Source organism: Chironomus tepperi, unplaced genomic scaffold, assembly GCF_022539635.2.
Source record: "Chironomus tepperi strain 1889 unplaced genomic scaffold, CSIRO-AGI_Ctep_v1 contig_137, whole genome shotgun sequence".
In the NCBI taxonomy this organism is placed as follows: Eukaryota; Metazoa; Arthropoda; class Insecta; order Diptera; family Chironomidae; genus Chironomus; species Chironomus tepperi.
The window spans coordinates 123,362-140,665 of NW_027226259.1; the positions used below are offsets into that span (position 1 = coordinate 123,362).

Genomic DNA, 17,304 nt, shown 5'->3' on the forward strand with positions numbered 1-17,304 from the left:
TTATGTGAGTGTAAGTAACGATTCTTAAATAATTTTTAGAGGCACGAGTGATATCCTACTTTTGTGAGTGAAAAATGGAGAGACAGCAACTTCGTGTTGTCTTCGGGCCGAAAACCGATCATCGTCGTCCGAGAAATATTAAAGCAACGATCATTTTCTCCCTCAACTCAGTCGTTTTTCATAGTTTGTGGTGTTCGGAACAAGCCGAAAAAAAAGCAGCAAGTGAGTTTAAGTGATAAAGTGAAGCAAAAAAAATATATAAAAAAATTATTGAGAGGCATTAAGGCATTTAAAGTTTCAGCAAAAGAAAACAAGTGGCTGAAAATTCATTAAATATTGAATTAAAAAGAGAAAGACTTGCAATCAGTGCAATTAATTTATAAATAATAAATTACTTAAAATAACTGTCCCACATTTTAATCAAGAAATTCTATAGCAACAATGAGCATGCACGGAAAGGTATGTAGACATATCATTAAATTATTCACGAATTTATCATGGCAAAATTGAGCATAATTTATGAGAATAATCGAGACTTTTCGATACTGCTATAATTTCATATTCCCTCCACAAGTTCCTCTCCGCAAAAAAAAAAAATGTTGATGACTGATAAAAATACTCGCATAATTCAGGCATACACAAAAAAAAGTGCTTGGCTATTCAAAAAACATGCACACTGATAAAAATAATTGTAATATTTTCATATTAGATTTGTATTAAACTATTTTCTAATATTTTTTATTAGATTCTAATAGTTTTTTATTGGTTTTTTGTTTAAAATCCAAATGTTTTAAAATTTTCTATTGAATTTTAATACCATTATATTAAAATTTAATATTTTAGTATTAAAATTCAATATTTTACTATTAAATATTTTACAATAATAAAATTTAATACTTCAGTATTAAAATTTATATTAAAATTTAATATTTTAGTATTAAAATTCAATATTTTACTATTAAATATTTTACAATAATAAAATTTAATACTTCAGTATTAAAATTTATATTAAAATTTAATATTTTAGTATTAAAATTCAATATTTTACTATTAAATATTTTACAATAATAAAATTTAATACTTCAGTATTAAAATTTATATTAAAATTTAATATTTTAGTATTAAAATTCAATATTTTACTATTAAATATTTTACAATAATAAAATTTAATACTTCAGTATTAAAATTTATATTAAAATTTAATATTTTAGTATTAAAATTCAATATTTTACTATTAAATATTTTACAATATTAAAATTTAATACTTTAGTATTAAAATTCATGTTAAAATTTAATATTTTTGTATTAAATTTTAATATATTTCTATTAGTAAAAAAAAATGTGAAGTGTCATTACAATTTCAGACTTAATAATTAAAATATTCTAAACTCTGTGTTTTAAATGAGTATTTTAGCAAAATTAAAGCTTATAAAGAGCTTACAAATAATATATAGTTTAATAAAACTGAAGATATAACCATAGGTAACTTTTGATTAAATTTCATAAAAATTCATGTGCTAATGAAAATTTTATTTTTAGTAAATTAATATCGAACCGATCTGGACTGGATGCTCTATGGAGAAAGATGGAAAACTAGAGGAAAGTCTAAATTAATTTGGATTTGGGACACTGATTCAAACATCTAATGGTAATAAAATTTAATTACTTATAATAATTCATTATAATAATTCTATGTACATTTTACAGCTGGAAAAATCGACATGAAGTCCTTTTAATTATTAAATCATTACGCAATGGAAGCTTAAGCAAGCACCGATAAGCATAGATGAAAAAGCATGTTCAATATAAATTTAAATAAATTTTAATAAAATTTTTTTAGAATCAAATAAAACAAATATTAGATTTAATGATTTTTAACGTATTTTTCAGATTTAAAAAATTAAAGAAATTTAATATGCGAGTATTAAATTTTAATACGATTATATTAAATTTGGGTTGAACACAACGGTTTTTTTCTTTTTAAATTTTTTCTCAAAAAATTAATAAAAATGTATTAAAATTTAATATTTTTGTATTTGAGGCAAATCTAATATTTTGTATTAGATTTTCTCATAAAAATCTAATACAAAATATTAAATCATTTTTATCAGTGCATAAATCGAAACGAGTTTTGTCATGAATATTCTTGCATCATTGAGTTGCACTTTCAAGTCACAAAATCTACCTGAAATTTGTTAAGCATTTCATAAAATGTACAAACAGTATTCAATAATGCGACATTCTTAATGATCTCTGACACCAATTGTCTACTCATCATGTCTTTCACAATCACAAGCATTATGATCTTTACAGTCTAGTTCAAATTATTCATATAAAATCCATTCCTGATAAATCTAGTTCAACATTCTTTTTTTCCATTAATTGCGCATTTTTACTTGAAATTTTATTTAAATTATTTAAGTCATTGTGCATTGATAATAATTTTTGTTAAGTTTCTATTTTCGACAGTCTAAGCATTTTTATTTATATGTCAGAGCCTGCCATTGCACTCTGTTTACATTCATATTCCCTCCCTCGTCTCGTGATTGCTGGTTAAAATTCATTGAAAATTGCATCATTTAATTTTATTATCAATTTTAATACTGGAAAATCGAGATTTTCCTAAATTTAAGGTTCAAAATGTCAAAAAGTTCAACAAGTTTAGGAAATTTTGATTTATATTTTAGTCGTAGTAATCTTAACATTGGAAATGACTAATCCATTGATGATTTGAAAAACCACAATCCCCCAACTGATTATACCGTAAAGTTTTGTTTATTTTCCTAGGAAATCGGAGCACTTTGTTGTTTACAAACCAGTTTTCAAAATAAAATTGCAAAGGTTACTAAGATTTATTATGATTTTTGCAATTACAAAATTGCTGAGTTTGTAAATATTTATTATCTGTTATATAATTTCATTATGAAGAACCAATATTAAGTATTTTGGTTACCTAAAGTCTGAACTTGAAGTCTCAGACTTCAAAACTGAGTTCAATTCTATTAAAACTAGCAATTTTTTAGAATTTTACAATAAAATTTTCAATTGTTCAATTTCTAAATATAAAAAATTCCAAAGAATCTCTTAGACTAAGTAATTATTGAAAGTTTCATACACTCAAGGTTTGCAAATAAATAAATAAATAATATTATAACTTACTGGCGCCTCACTCGAACATTCTTGTTTTCAATCATATAGAACCTATCATAATATGCTTCACATTTTGCCTGCAAATACAAAAAATTCAAAAATTTCAATTAATTTATGCAAGCTAACCAAAAATATAATTATTTACGTAAGTAGAACCGTAAATTATTGGTTGATATTAAAATAAGCAAAATATAAAGTTTGATTTAAATATTTCTACGTACATTTCCCTCCACACACACTTGTCGTTCACATATAACATGTAAAAAAAAAATTGGAATATTGAAATTTATTTAAAGATATTCCTGTATACGAAAGCACCTTATGTCACTTCCATTAAGTTATTGCGTCTTATCAATAAACCATTTTTTAAGTGACAGAAAAATGAGAAATTTTGATTCTTTTTTTTGTGGACGCGTCATTACATACAGCACGAGATTTATCATGAACTTGAAATAGATGCGAAGAAGAAGTAACAGTAGAATGTGTGTATATTGTGGCATTATATGAACTGCGGCATTCTATTTATAGACTGCCTGATATTTTTTTCATGATTATTTGATATTAAAGTCGCGGATCAGAGCTTTTAAGTATATAAAAAAATGCACAATTTTAATACAAAGACATCCTCTTTTGTTACTCGATATAAAAATTATAGCTGTCGTGTACATGCAACAGGTGTTTTAATGCAAACAGTATGTACAGCAAGCTACAGACTCGTTTCACTGGAAGTTTTCTTGAAACAATTTTCAATAAAATTTAATTTCCAAAATGGCAATTTGCAACCTCGATCGTGCATGAATATATTGCTTTCAAGTCACAGATTTCTTTTCGAAATAACATAAAGTGGAATATCTGTGTGATGTCTTTTGACCTTGCTGTGTTGATAACCTCAAGTGACGAATTTTTTCGTTCTTTTTTTTTTAATTTTTTTAATTTTTGTCATTAATCTTACTTTCTTCACTGACCAACAGTAATAAATACTGTTGCAAGGATGATAAAGAGTTGTTCTTATCGCTTAGGCTTTATGGATTTACTGATTAAATCTAAAAGAACTAGAATATTCTAAATTTATTCAAATTTTTTTCGCACTTTTTCACTTCAACAACAAACATTTCAATGCTCACTAAGATCATGCCGATTACACTCATTTTACAATAGATTGATAGAAGTTCAAGTGGTTTATTGATCGAAAAATAATTCTGTTCCTTATCAGCATTTAGTAGACACGAGGAAATTCATGAGAGCTTTCCAATGTTACTAGTCGTGTCGATATGAACGTCTAGTGATCAAACTGTCTCAACAATAGGAAAATAACTGGTATTGTTGCTATTATTTGGTGATCTTGATTAAGTTCAAGTGCAAACACCAAAGTGTATCCCTATGCAGAATGACTTATGTGATTTGACAATCACAGTCACTCCTTAAATAATTGAAAACATTAATCTTCACGTCCAATTTCTACATATGTCACTAATTCATTCCACAAGGTTCTTCATCCACGTCACACGCTCTGCTTGAGGTTATCACAAAAACTGACGTCCATAATTACTTTTCAATTATCTTTAGTAATTAGAAATATTTGCTTTAATTAAGCCAAGTCATTGTGGATTTAGATAAAGGCTCATTTTGAATTTATGTAGGATTTACCGAAGGACACATCTGGTGATACATACATTCATCGATAATATCATATGACTGATAAAGCTCTTTTAATCCAGTGAACGTTGTTGATAAATAAATTTTTAGTGTTTCCCATAAATCAGCATATTCATTTATCGCAAACCGTCGGGAGATAATAATTGTAGCTTTTCAATACAACTTGATACTTGATAACAATTCACATTAACTGAATCGAGCCCATATTTTTTTTGCTTGCTTTCCTCTTCGGCTGGTTGATAACACATGTTGTTCTTATCAGTATTATTACTAGACTATTTAATGTTGCCAGTTCGTGTATAAAACACAAAGGAAAATTGATTTGACTGATGAGTAGTCAAGAGGATTTGCTTTAATTATAATTAGAAATATCAACCTTATCTTTAAAGTCTTTAATCCTATCATCAGACTAGAGTCATTAGACAAAGAGGGAATGGTTTTGGTTGACTGTAAAGATCATGATTCTATTAATAAAATTATGTTTCCAAGGAGCAATGACGTAGGAGCCTTATCAATTATGTTCGATTTGTAGTTTCCAAATCACGCGACTTTAAAATTACTATCATTGGCTGAACATGAATGGGAAATGTTGTAAAATTAATTAACTGATAAAAAGAAGTAATTTTGTAAAATAAACATGATATCGTATCTGGAAAGTTCTTTTACGTACGAGAACATTATGTAAGAATGGAATTTTAAGAGTGTAACGAACTTTGCAAATTTAAAAAGTTCAAGGTTTAAAGCAACGCTTTAAAATTTGAAAAGTTTTCGTTAAAATATAAAAGAATTCATCAGAGTAGACTTAGAAGTTGGGATGAATCAACTCGATTCGAGTTCACTCAGTCGTAAATTCCTTTAGTTCCAACTATTTATCAAACAAATTTATTACCCTTAAAGGTCGTTAAAGACTTTCCAATAAGAAGCAACACCCAAACTTTTCACTCGTAAGATACGGCTTAATCTAACCCATATCAGCTGTCAGCAAACATCATTTAATTACTAATGCTTCTTCCAACTAACCAGAATGTGATAAACAAGCCAAAAAGAGATAAGCTTATCTCAATAATTTTTGCAAGAACCGGCAAGAAAAGTTCCTGAAGATTTATAAATATTTACTTAACCGCACAAGCGAGAATGTAAATAGCTTCGTGTCATGAACTTTTACGTCACAAGACAATACACGGGACTTGAATTAAAAAAATTTTTTATTGCCAATGACGCGTCGTTCTTATCATGCTTTCTTATTTACTCAATGCTCACCTCCAATGAACTTTAACAAAAATATTTTCATACATGAATTAATTGAAACGAGACTAAGTAAAGCATTGCTGATTAACTAATTTTTGAATGTCTGCTAATCTCTTTACAGAAAAGTTTGCCTTACATTGTAAGAAAAGTATTCGAAATTCAGCACAAGTTGTATCAACAACATGTTCGTATGTGCAGCACAGGACGTCTCCAAGAGGCATTGAAGATTGAAGATGAACAGGATTTTCCAAAAATCAATGACTTGAAGGCACAAGCAGAGGAAACACAATATTATTATCCAGTCGGGAAATCATTCAAACACGATGCTGATGTTGGCGAGCAGTTCACTGTAAATATTTCTTTATATTTTAATTATTCAAGTATTAGATGTATCAATGACATCAAGTACGTCATGAAGCTCACACGCGAGCTAATTCTTCCTATTTAGATTGCCAAGTTGTTAGCACTTTCCCGCAAACTTGAATAAATGCTAATTTCTCCAACATTTATTATAGCACATTATTCTCTTATGATTGTAATAGTATTCACAATTACGAGTGAGGCTAGCTGGTCCACATCAATTGCAACCTAAACCAGATGCTGATGATCTTCAGTTTGGTAAAATCTTCACCGATCATATGTTCAAAGCTACCTACCATAAGCGTCTTGGAGGATGGCAGACACCCGAAATTTGTCCAATGGAAAATCTTGTCATTCATCCAGCTGCTAAAGTCTTACATTATGCTGTTGAGGTGAGTGTCCGAAATATGTCCTATTAATACGACTTGTTATTGATGCGGAAGCAAGGAAAATAGATAATTTTGCAGCTATTAGTTTAAATGAAGCTCTTATTTCTCTCACTTCCTGGATGATTATTTAACGACTTTTTAAAATTTAAATTTCTTAATTTGAATCCAATGTCAATTTCATTACGTTTTCCAATGGAAATTTTATAGTAAATTGTAAATTTAATTGTGAACTAGTTGTGAAAAACAGAAATCAGATGATTTTTAATTAAGTAGCAGTTCCAATAGATTGTAGCTTATTGCACACATTATCAATTAAATTCACAGACGAAACAAATCCATGAACTCACTTTGTTTTAGTTTATTGTACGCAAAATGTTTTAAAAATAGAAAAATTGGAACTTAAAAATGTTTCATTATCAATACTAGCCGTATGACAGTCGATAATAGACGTCACAAAGTTCTGATGTAGTCTTTGTTATTCAAAGCTACAAAAACAGATCAATTGAAATGCAAAATTGACTTAAGTAACTACACACATCTCGTGTGCATTATTATGAATAAGTGGACGAACATGTGCAATGTGTATTTATTAATGAATAGTGCATAACGAGTGTGTAATTTATTAGGCAAAATATTTTCCTGTTTTCGTAATTAATATTTATTCAAAAACCTAGAATCATTTGTTATTGTTATTTACGTTCCATTTCCCCATTTATATCATCAGCTGTTCGAGGGTATGAAAGCATTCAGAGGTGTCGATGGTAAAATTCGTCTCTTCAGACCCGATCTGAACATGGCTAGAATGAATGCTAGCGCTCAACGTTCCGGTCTTCCATCATTCGAACCTGAAGAATTCATCAAATGCATCTCAAGGCTTGTTTCAATTGATCAAGAGTGGGTACCGCACACAGAATCTGCCAGTTTATATATTCGCCCTACACTCATCGGAATTGAACCAACTCTCGGTGTTGCATCATCAGATTCCGCACTTTTGTATACAATTCTTTCTCCTGTTGGAGGCTACTTTGCTGGAAAACAAACTGGTGGAGTTTCATTATTAGCAGATCCACGTTTCACAAGATCCTGGCCAGGTGGTGTTGGTGACAAAAAAATGGGATCCAATTATGCTGGTACAATTCATGTACAAAAGGAAGCAACAAAACAAGGATTCCAACAAGTGTTATGGCTCTATGGAGATGATCATCAAGTCACTGAAGTCGGTACAATGAATGTATTTGTACACATGATCAATGAACATGGAGGTAAGATATACTTTTACAAGTATAGTATCATTTAATCTGACTGTAATCTTATCACAATAGAACGTGAACTTATTACACCACCATTAAATGGTCTCATTTTACCTGGAATTGTTCGTCATTCAATTCTTGGACTAGCTCGTGAATGGAATCAATGCAAAGTCACCGAACGTAAAATCACAATGCATGAGCTTAAGAAAGCAATTTACGAAAACAGAGTAAGTTGTAAACAAAAGGAAGCTTTTATATCATCCAATCCTCATTGTCTCTTTATTGTCTTGATCTATAGGTTTTAGAAATGTTTGGAGCTGGAACAGCATGTGTGGTATCACCGATTGAAAGAATATTTTACATGGGTGAAAATTTGTTAATTCCAACAATGGAAAACAGTGATTCAGTATGGATCCAAATGCGCAATACACTTTTGGATATTCAATATGGACGAGTAAAGCATCCATGGGCAATAGAAATTGATTAATGACCTCATGCGAATAATTTAATTTCTACTGAATATATGTGTAAAAAAAATATAATTGCCAAAATAGGATTAAGGATTTTTTTTATAACGAGATAAAAACACACGGATGGATATAGCATATACACACACACATTGTAAAGTACAACATGTTATATCGTGCAATCGAATCACTACACGGATGAGATGAGAGCAAGACTTTTCAATTAATTTTTTAAGTACAAAAAAAAATATGTGGAAAATGTTCAATTGAATTAAAATTATGATGAAAAAAATCTAATCATGCTTGCCTTCCGATCACTAACTCGAAATGAATAACTTAAAGGAAAATTTTCTAACAATCTATCTAAAAAGAATTTTATGCGTATATAGTCAAAGGTGAATGCATGACTGTTTTGCGTATGATATGAATCCAGTTAGCTGTGCTTTCGGGTACGGGACCATACAACAATTATGGAGTGCTAGAAAACTGCCTAAAGATTTTCTGAAAATGGAATTTCACCCATTTAAGCTATAAATTCCTATGGATATAAATAACACTTGTCATTGCCGTACATACTTCTGGAAGTATACAACATTATATTTACGATTATTTTTGGACTAGCTGTAAGGCTGTAAGGCATCTTTTTTATTTTACTCACAATTTGGATAGCTTTTAACGACTATAAATTAATTAAAAGACGCAAACAAGGAAATAAGTCAAGGATTGGAGAAAATTATGAATCCTATTGATTGCAAACGCATTGCATTGCTGTACAGTATGAAAAACTTCATGACTGAGTTGCTTATCAGTGACCGGATGTAACTGATAGCTAGGAAATAATTGAAATTGCTTCAAATTTTGAAGAAACTGTACTTTTATGAGTCTTGTCCCTCAAAGGAATAATGGAAATTACAAAGGAACTGGCACTAAATCCCATCCAGCCTCGACATCACTCAATTTGAAGTAATATCTGAATATTGGCAGTAAAAAGTCATAAATAAAACGATCGTTACTTTTGTCACGTGATTGTCGTGACAAGCAGATGGCCATTATTAGATTTTTATGCTGTACGGACTTTATTAAATGCCTGGCAAGTTGCTGAACGATAAGAGACTTCTATTTATAATAAAAAAATTTAATAAATTTACATATTAAGGAGAAAATATTTATTTTGGAAGGAAGAAAAAGGAATGTATCAATATGCATTTAATGAATTGGCGACAAAAAATTATTAAAAAAATTTTCGCACTTTTCTAAAAAATTATTTTTGTATTAAGGTATTTTTGTGACTAGATGATGAGTAAAAATTGTGTTTAGGTTCTAAAATTCTGATTTTTGTATAATAATGTATATCAAAACTCATACAAAGCTGAATAATAAAAGCTGTGAATATTTTTTTCTTTCTTGATATATAAAAACACTTTTTGTTTATTTCATTTACTTGAACTTTACAGCTACATTAATCGTCATTATAAAGATAATAAAATTCCTGCACCATAAGAACATTTTAGCACACAAATCATTTCCTTATAAATTGTTATTTAACATAAACAACGGTTCATACACGTGGCATAACTAATTGGTATTAAATGACAAGTTCATGGTAGAGGTAACAGGTAATTGGATGACTAAAATATTCATTTGATCATTAAATTCCCTTCTCAAATGATTTTTAAAAAATAACGGTAAATGGAATTTCAAATTCATAGTTTTCGTCCCTTAAATTCTTTTTTCAAATTCAAATAAAATTTGTACGTTACAACTTAAAATTATAAAAATGGAACACAATTGAATAAATTTTGTGCGGAAACGCTCTAAAAACCACTAACTACAGATGGAATCAGTATTTACTCTTCTTGCTTCAAATCCATATGTTCCTCTAACCATGGCTTCAATTTTGCCCAGATTTCATTCGATGTATTTCCTTGGAATTCATTCAAAATACCTTTCTCCTTATAGAATTCTAAAACAGGTTTTGTCTCGTTGTCATAAACTTGAAGGCGTTTCGTTAAAATATCTGGGTCATCATCCTGACGTTTAATCAATGGCTCGCCCGTGACGTCATCTTTCATTGGCTCTTTTGGTGGATTATAATCGAGATTGTATACGCGACCACTTGGCATATGGACATAACGTAATTTGACGCGTTCTGTTGATGCATTAAGGAATTAAATTATTAGATTAAGAGATTTAAAGGCATTCAAGATAAGTTTGTGGATTTAAAAGATCGTTTGTGATAATAACGGAAATTATTTAAAAATTACTAACACATTCAAAACAAAATTTACTAACACACTGAAACGATAAAATTTTAAATTTCTTAAATTCACTTATTTCACATTCTCAGTCTAGTTTTCTAAGAACTGGTTATATGTAGCTACTAATTTATGCACAGATCTTTCATTTGAATGCTAAATTGCCTTGAAATTCTATTTAGATTAAATATTTTCTACAAATTTGACATCCAGTCAACAACAAAAATGCAAAAGGGTGTGCCAACATACTACAAATAAAAGTCTGATCACTTACCTACAATCAATTCATAAGGTACAACAAGATTAATAACAGATTCAATTTTCTGCACTTCCCATAACTTTTCAGCTTGTGTCTTTGTACGAGGAAATCCATCAAGTAAGAATGATCCTTTTATGTCCTTAATCTCCTCCAAAATACACTTGACCATGCTATCATCGGGAACTAAACTACCCTTTCTAATATAAGTTTCAGCCTCAATCCCCAAAGGTGTGAGTTTCTCGATATTATTCCTCAAGACATCTCCAGTACTTAAATGAGTCGTGTCAAAGAATTTAGTGATCCTTCCTGAGATCGTTCCTTTACCCTACATAAAAATGATAATTTTAGTTGCATTATATAAGATATTCTAAAGATCTAACTTACCGAACCAGGAGCACCTGTATGTTTGTGAACACGAAACAGACACCGAAAGAGAAAAGAAGAAGAAAAACAACATTTTGAATAATACAGCAATAATATCTGAAGGTGAGGCACATTCAGGTATGCTTTTCTGTCTCAAATTATCGATAATGACACTATGTTCTGTAAATATTAATAAGATTCTAGCTTACCCATTATTAATGCACGAAATAACTTTGACATTTTTACAATATTATTTTTGGTTCCTTTAGACTGACTTAAACGTGCCAAGATTTAGATTTGGAATGAAACTTTTTATGCGAGCTGTTGATAAGGCGTCTAAATTTTTTGTTATAGGTATAGAGTGATAAAAGAAGTGGGAAACAACAAACACACAAAAAAAGACACTCGATGATCGAAAGCAGATATGATGTATTTTGATACTTTGACACTTGTGCTTAATGTTATTGTCACTTGTCTTACTATATTACATTTAATTCTATTAAATTAGCTAATTATTATTTTATATCAAGCTATTTTGGAATTATGTAAATGAAATATCTTCCTGATATTTTGAAAATTCATTGCCATACTGTCAGTTTGAAGCATGTGAGATGAACAGATGTGACAAAATTATTGAGTTTGTATCCCTTTGGACATACAATCAAAATAGTGATAAGGCAAAACTGTAAAAATTTGAACAAGTCATGTTTATTTTTCATGTCTCAAGCACTTTTGATGCATCAGTACGAGTTAGACATTTTCTACAATTTTGAATCTTATCATTTACTAATTTGTTAAATAATTTAAGTCGAGCTTGCTTTTCGGCCTCTGATATTTCTTCTTGAAATAGTCTATACATGAATGCCTTCAAACTTAAGTCCATTTTTACTGGATCTAGTGGTGGTCGTGCAGGAAGCTGAAGATGAAGTTTTGATTGACATTTTTGGCCATGAGCTGTAGAATTTGCTAGTGTTACTCGATCAAATAAGAGATCCAGTACTTTACTGACAAATGCTGAGTCCTTCTGTTTGCCTTTTTCGATTGACTTGATTTTCTCTGTCATTGAGCTTTTTGATGCTATTTTATAAATGTATTCAATTGCATCTTTCGGTGTTATTTCACCACTCTCTGTTTCAATCGTTTCCACATCATCATCCAGGTACTCAGGATTTATGATTGTGATTTGGTAGCTGCTGTTATCTTCTTTAGGTACTTTGCTCAATGGTTTTTCCTCAATTATGTCCTTTTCCACAAATACCTCTGAGTAATCTCTTTTTAATGGCTTACAATCGAGTTGCTGATCATGTTTAAGTATTTCTTCTTCTTGGATTGCGTATATTGGTTCTTCTTGTTCCAAATATTCCTCTCTTTCAGCCGTTTCTGTTTCGTTTTCATTTTCAAAATCTATTGTATATACATTATCCGATTTTAAGTGATCATCTGTTTCTGCGTCTAGCTTTTCTATCTCTCCATAATCGAGTTCCTCATCTAGCTGTTTACTTTCTAATTTCTTCTGTAAGTTGAAATTTTCAATTTGTAATTTTACATTAATTTCACGCAATATTTGATTCTCGGATGTTAGTTCTTGGATCTTTTTCTTTAAAAGTTCTATTTGTCGTTCTGATTTTATGGTTTGTGCCTAGAAATAGATGAGTTTTATTAATTAATGAAAATTTTTGTATGAAATTTTACTTACATTCTTGGAAGCTGATGTTTGATCAGCCATTTCAGGTATTCCTTATCAGTACTCGATTACTTTTTGAATTTTTATAATTTAAACATTAATTACAGTGGTTTAAAACGACTCTATACGTCACAAAAATGAAATAAAGATTTTGTTTTTAAAGTTGAAATAACATGTAAACAAAAACTGACAGCATTTCCCCACTTTATATTAACGTATTTTTGAAATTCAAACGAAGTCATAAAAACACACACATACCAATACATATTTCAATTTGAAAACAATTCATAAAACTGTGCTTAAATTAAAATGTCAAATAAGAGTGAATTAACGTATGAAATACCAAGTTCATTGAAGCAATTAGCTCGTATAGTTGTCCGTGGATTCTACACAATCGAGGATGCTCTCATAATAGACATGTTAGTCAGAAATCCGTGCATGAAGGTAAATTTACCGAAATTAATATAAATCGAGCATTAATACATAAAATTATTCAGGAAGATGACATTGCAGAGCTACTTAAATTCGAGAAAAAGATGCTTAGAGCAAGATTGACAATGCTGAAGAATGATAAATTCTTACAGGCAAGACTGAAAATGGAAACAGCAATTGACGGGAAGGCTCATAAAGTTAATTATTATTTTATCAATTATAAGACGTTTGTTAATGTAATTAAGTACAAACTAGATCTTATGAGAAAGAGATTAGAGACAGAAGAACGTGATGCAACATCCAGAGCAAATTTCAAATGCACAAATTGCTGCAAACCATTCACAGACTTGGAAATTGATCAATTATTTGACCTAGAAACAGGAGAATTAAGATGTACATTCTGTGGCAGTTCTGTTGAAGAGGATCTATCGGCTATTCCGAAAAAAGATTCTCGATTGATGTTAGCAAGGTTTAACGAACAGCTTCAGTCACTCTACGATCTTTTAAGACAAGTGGAAGGAATCAAATTGGCACCAGAAGTTTTAGAACCACAGCCAATAGATATTGATGTTATACGTGGAATTATTAAGCCTAATGATCATCCAGGAGCAGAGATTTGGTCAGGAGAAGCTACAAGAAATGGTGGTTTTGCTGCTGAAGATGCTCGAGTGGACATCACAATTGGAGAAGCAGACACGACAGAATCAACAGCTCCTAAGAAAGAAAGACCAATTTGGATGACTGAAAGTACAGTTACAACGAAAGAAGAATCAATGGACACAGAATCAATTCTCGAGAAAGTTGCACAGAACTCAGCAAAAACAAATCAATGGCAGGCACCATCAACAGCTCCAACAAAAGGCAAAAAGGAAGCAGAAGAGAATATTATGTCCGTATTGCTGGCTCATGAGAAACAAACGACAAAGGCTAATAACGATGCTGTCAAGAACCTTAATAATCCAGACGATTCGAGTGGTGGCGATTCCAGTAATGACGATGATGAGGAAATTGACAGAACTGAGATCCGTAAGTCACTTGCAGCTATTATTTTAATTAATTTAAATATCTATAAAAATTCTTATTTCCAGCTGTTATCGATATGATGAATGAGGATGAAGATTCTGAAGATGACGTGCCTACTGTGATGATTGGAAATAAACCATATCCAGTGACTGAAGTTACAGACAACAAAGAGCTTATTGAACGAATGACACCACATGAGAAAGCTCAGTATATTCAAATTTATCAGGAATATTATGAACATTTATTCTAATGTATTAAGCTAAGATATTTAATTAATAAAAGTCTATGTTTCCTATAATCAGAAATTTATTTCAACTGTCATTACATTTTTAAATTTAGTACAAATCGTAACGGTTGAAAAAAATTTAAATTAATGTTTATGTTATTGGCTGGTGCAAAATAATCTCGGAATTAAAATCATTAATTAAACTAGTATACAGCGCCGATATTACTTTTAATTTATTTTCATCACATTATTTGGATATAGTAGCATTAATTAACATCAAAGGACTATCACAAAAATGAATGTAAGCGCTTCACCAACATATCATACTTCAATTGAACAGAAAATACGTGCAAGAAATTGTGCATTAATGTTGAAGCATGGATCGCCGAAATTACGTGACTTACTTAGACAAAACTGTAGGAATAAGATGAAGCAATCAAGAGAAAATGCATTCTCGTCTGCCAGAAGTGCGACAATAGAGAAAAGAGTAAGAAAATTAATTAATTCCATTTATTCATTGAATCTTACAAATTTTCCCTCCAAAAACCTTGAATGATCATTTTAGCAATTAATTAAGTCTATTGTGAAAGAAGAGCTAGTGCAACAAGAAATGGAACATGATATTGAACTGCACGACAATATATTACAAGAAATTTTTAACAACTGGGATCAATGGCAGAATGAAGAATATGAGAAGGAATTTATGACACTTACAGGCACTGACGAGAATCAAATTTTCTGTCCTGTCTGTCTTAAAAACTTATTGAATCTTAAGGAAAATATTATTTCATGTAACTGTGGACTGAGGTATGTAGATCCTTAATGTTGACAAAACATCCAGTGACATTATTTTGTTACTTCCAGACTTTACTACCCAAAATCACTAAACGAATTTTATGGAATCATCTTAATGAATGTCAAAATTCACGAAGAGCGGTGCTTAGATAAATTAACATTTTTCACTGAACCAAAGGATGGCTTCAATGTACTCGGATTAAATGCCTTTTGCGCTTCCTGCGACTACTACTCATCAATCCTCGAGTTGATTTAGCCGGAGAATCATCAAAATTATGATAATTTTCTTTTTCACTTAATGCTGTGACAATAATTCATGTTTTTTGCTATAAAAAAGTTTTTAATTTGTCTGCAATTAATCTTAAGTTCATGCATAAATAGCCAAAAATATCGTTAGATGTTATCATCACAAGAAACTGCTTAAAATAGATTTTTGTGTCAGTCAAAATGTGTTTATAATAAAAATATAAGAAGCCAAAAATTTTAAAAAGTTAACTTGATTATTTATTGGCTTAAAACGTCTTCCAGAAGTCGAAATTGAATCATTATAATGACAAAGGATGAAACACTGACGATAGTCTGAAAATAAATTTTTAACGGAAAATTGAATTTTGAAAAAGTAACAGTTTTGTAAATTTTGAATTTTACAAAGCAAATTCAAATTTGAATTCGCCCCCAAAATTTCAAAATATACAAAACCGTTAGTTTTTTAAACTTTAAAAAGTCGGTAAAAATACCTTATAAATTAAAGATCCATCGATATCGAAGAACTCATTTGCAGTAAAAGAAAAATCAGCACGACTGAAATGAATGAAGAATTTTTCAATCAAATTCATGACATGCTGATTACAATTATTTGAATTTCGTCGTAAAATATTCAAACTCTTTTCCAATTCATAGTAAAACTTTGAACACGCAAATCCAATGAAGCTTAAAGCTACTATGACAGGTACACACCATATTATATCACAAAAGTTATATAGGTAATAAATATCAGATGTCTGCCATATGTTGCTAAAGTAAAACGTGGCAAATGTAAAATAAACTTCAGAGGAAAGAACCCCAAATGTAAATACAAAAAATCCTAAAGCTGTCAATCCAAAACTTTTGCTCCATAAATTGACAATGTCTTGAATGTCAGAAATTATTGTGAATAATTCAGTAATTTGATACTGGAGAAAAAATGATGAGCTTGTTATGAGACATTCGAGATTTTTGTTGACAATGCTGAGAAACATGCAAAGTGCTTCGACTTGATGGAACAGAAAAAGTGATATTGTAGTAAAATAGCATGCAAAGAGCATGTAAATGGTGCACATAAGTGTATGACTGAATGAGTCATCGTTCGTCAACACCGTATCGTAAATCAATAATAGTATGGCGTAAAAAATAGTATAAATAGGCACAATATAGACTATTCTTGATCTATTTTTAGCGTAGAATGTTTCCAGTTCCAATTCTGAGAATTTCAGACACAAAACTTTAACTTCTACAATTTTTAACTTTTTAAAGTATTCTTTCAGTTCCTCAATGCGAAATAAAGTCACGAAAACAATTATTAAATTGTTAATTATATTTGTTGACATTTCAGCGTTATGAATAGTGGAGGTGACCTTCGAATGATCGTTAATGAATTCTATAGATGTCATTGAAAACATAATTGATATAAATAAGGATCCCAAAGTTCCCCCAAAGCTCAGTAAAATGGTACGAAAAATCTTCTTTCTTGTGCTGTTTGATTGCTTAA

At 30.1% G+C, this 17,304-nt stretch overlaps 5 protein-coding genes across 5 annotated transcripts; 3 read left to right on the plus strand and 2 right to left on the minus strand.

The window, feature by feature from the left end:
- Positions 1 to 163: 163 nt before the first annotated feature.
- Positions 164 to 9,656, plus strand: Bcat (Branched chain amino acid transaminase). The gene is made up of 6 exons (XM_070636675.1): positions 164 to 459; positions 6,176 to 6,403; positions 6,597 to 6,806; positions 7,528 to 8,065; positions 8,126 to 8,280; positions 8,352 to 9,656. Exons 1-6 carry the CDS (start codon positions 442 to 444, stop codon positions 8,538 to 8,540), a joined length of 1,338 nt encoding a protein of 445 aa, XP_070492776.1. The 5' UTR covers positions 164 to 441; the 3' UTR covers positions 8,541 to 9,656.
- A 257-nt stretch (positions 9,657 to 9,913) lies between these two features.
- Positions 9,914 to 11,971, minus strand: Ak3 (Adenylate kinase 3). The gene is made up of 4 exons (XM_070636679.1): positions 11,607 to 11,971; positions 11,419 to 11,432; positions 11,050 to 11,359; positions 9,914 to 10,669 (listed from the first exon to the last, which is right to left on the minus strand). Exons 1-4 carry the CDS (start codon positions 11,635 to 11,637, stop codon positions 10,368 to 10,370), a joined length of 657 nt encoding a protein of 218 aa, XP_070492780.1. The 5' UTR covers positions 11,638 to 11,971; the 3' UTR covers positions 9,914 to 10,367.
- A 112-nt stretch (positions 11,972 to 12,083) lies between these two features.
- On the minus strand, positions 12,084 to 13,249 carry LOC139087773 (synaptonemal complex protein 1-like). Its single transcript, XM_070636678.1, has 2 exons — positions 13,094 to 13,249; positions 12,084 to 13,036 (listed from the first exon to the last, which is right to left on the minus strand). The coding sequence occupies exons 1-2, from the start codon at positions 13,121 to 13,123 to the stop codon at positions 12,113 to 12,115; spliced, it is 954 nt and encodes a 317-aa protein (XP_070492779.1). The 5' UTR covers positions 13,124 to 13,249; the 3' UTR covers positions 12,084 to 12,112.
- On the plus strand, positions 13,238 to 14,824 carry TfIIEalpha (transcription factor IIEalpha). Its single transcript, XM_070636676.1, has 3 exons — positions 13,238 to 13,525; positions 13,579 to 14,539; positions 14,602 to 14,824. Exons 1-3 carry the CDS (start codon positions 13,391 to 13,393, stop codon positions 14,784 to 14,786), a joined length of 1,281 nt encoding a protein of 426 aa, XP_070492777.1. The 5' UTR covers positions 13,238 to 13,390; the 3' UTR covers positions 14,787 to 14,824.
- A 105-nt stretch (positions 14,825 to 14,929) lies between these two features.
- On the plus strand, positions 14,930 to 16,047 carry Ripalpha (RPA-interacting protein alpha). Its single transcript, XM_070636804.1, has 3 exons — positions 14,930 to 15,249; positions 15,328 to 15,569; positions 15,627 to 16,047. Exons 1-3 carry the CDS (start codon positions 15,058 to 15,060, stop codon positions 15,811 to 15,813), a joined length of 621 nt encoding a protein of 206 aa, XP_070492905.1. The 5' UTR covers positions 14,930 to 15,057; the 3' UTR covers positions 15,814 to 16,047.
- The last annotated feature ends 1,257 nt before the right edge of the window (positions 16,048 to 17,304 follow it).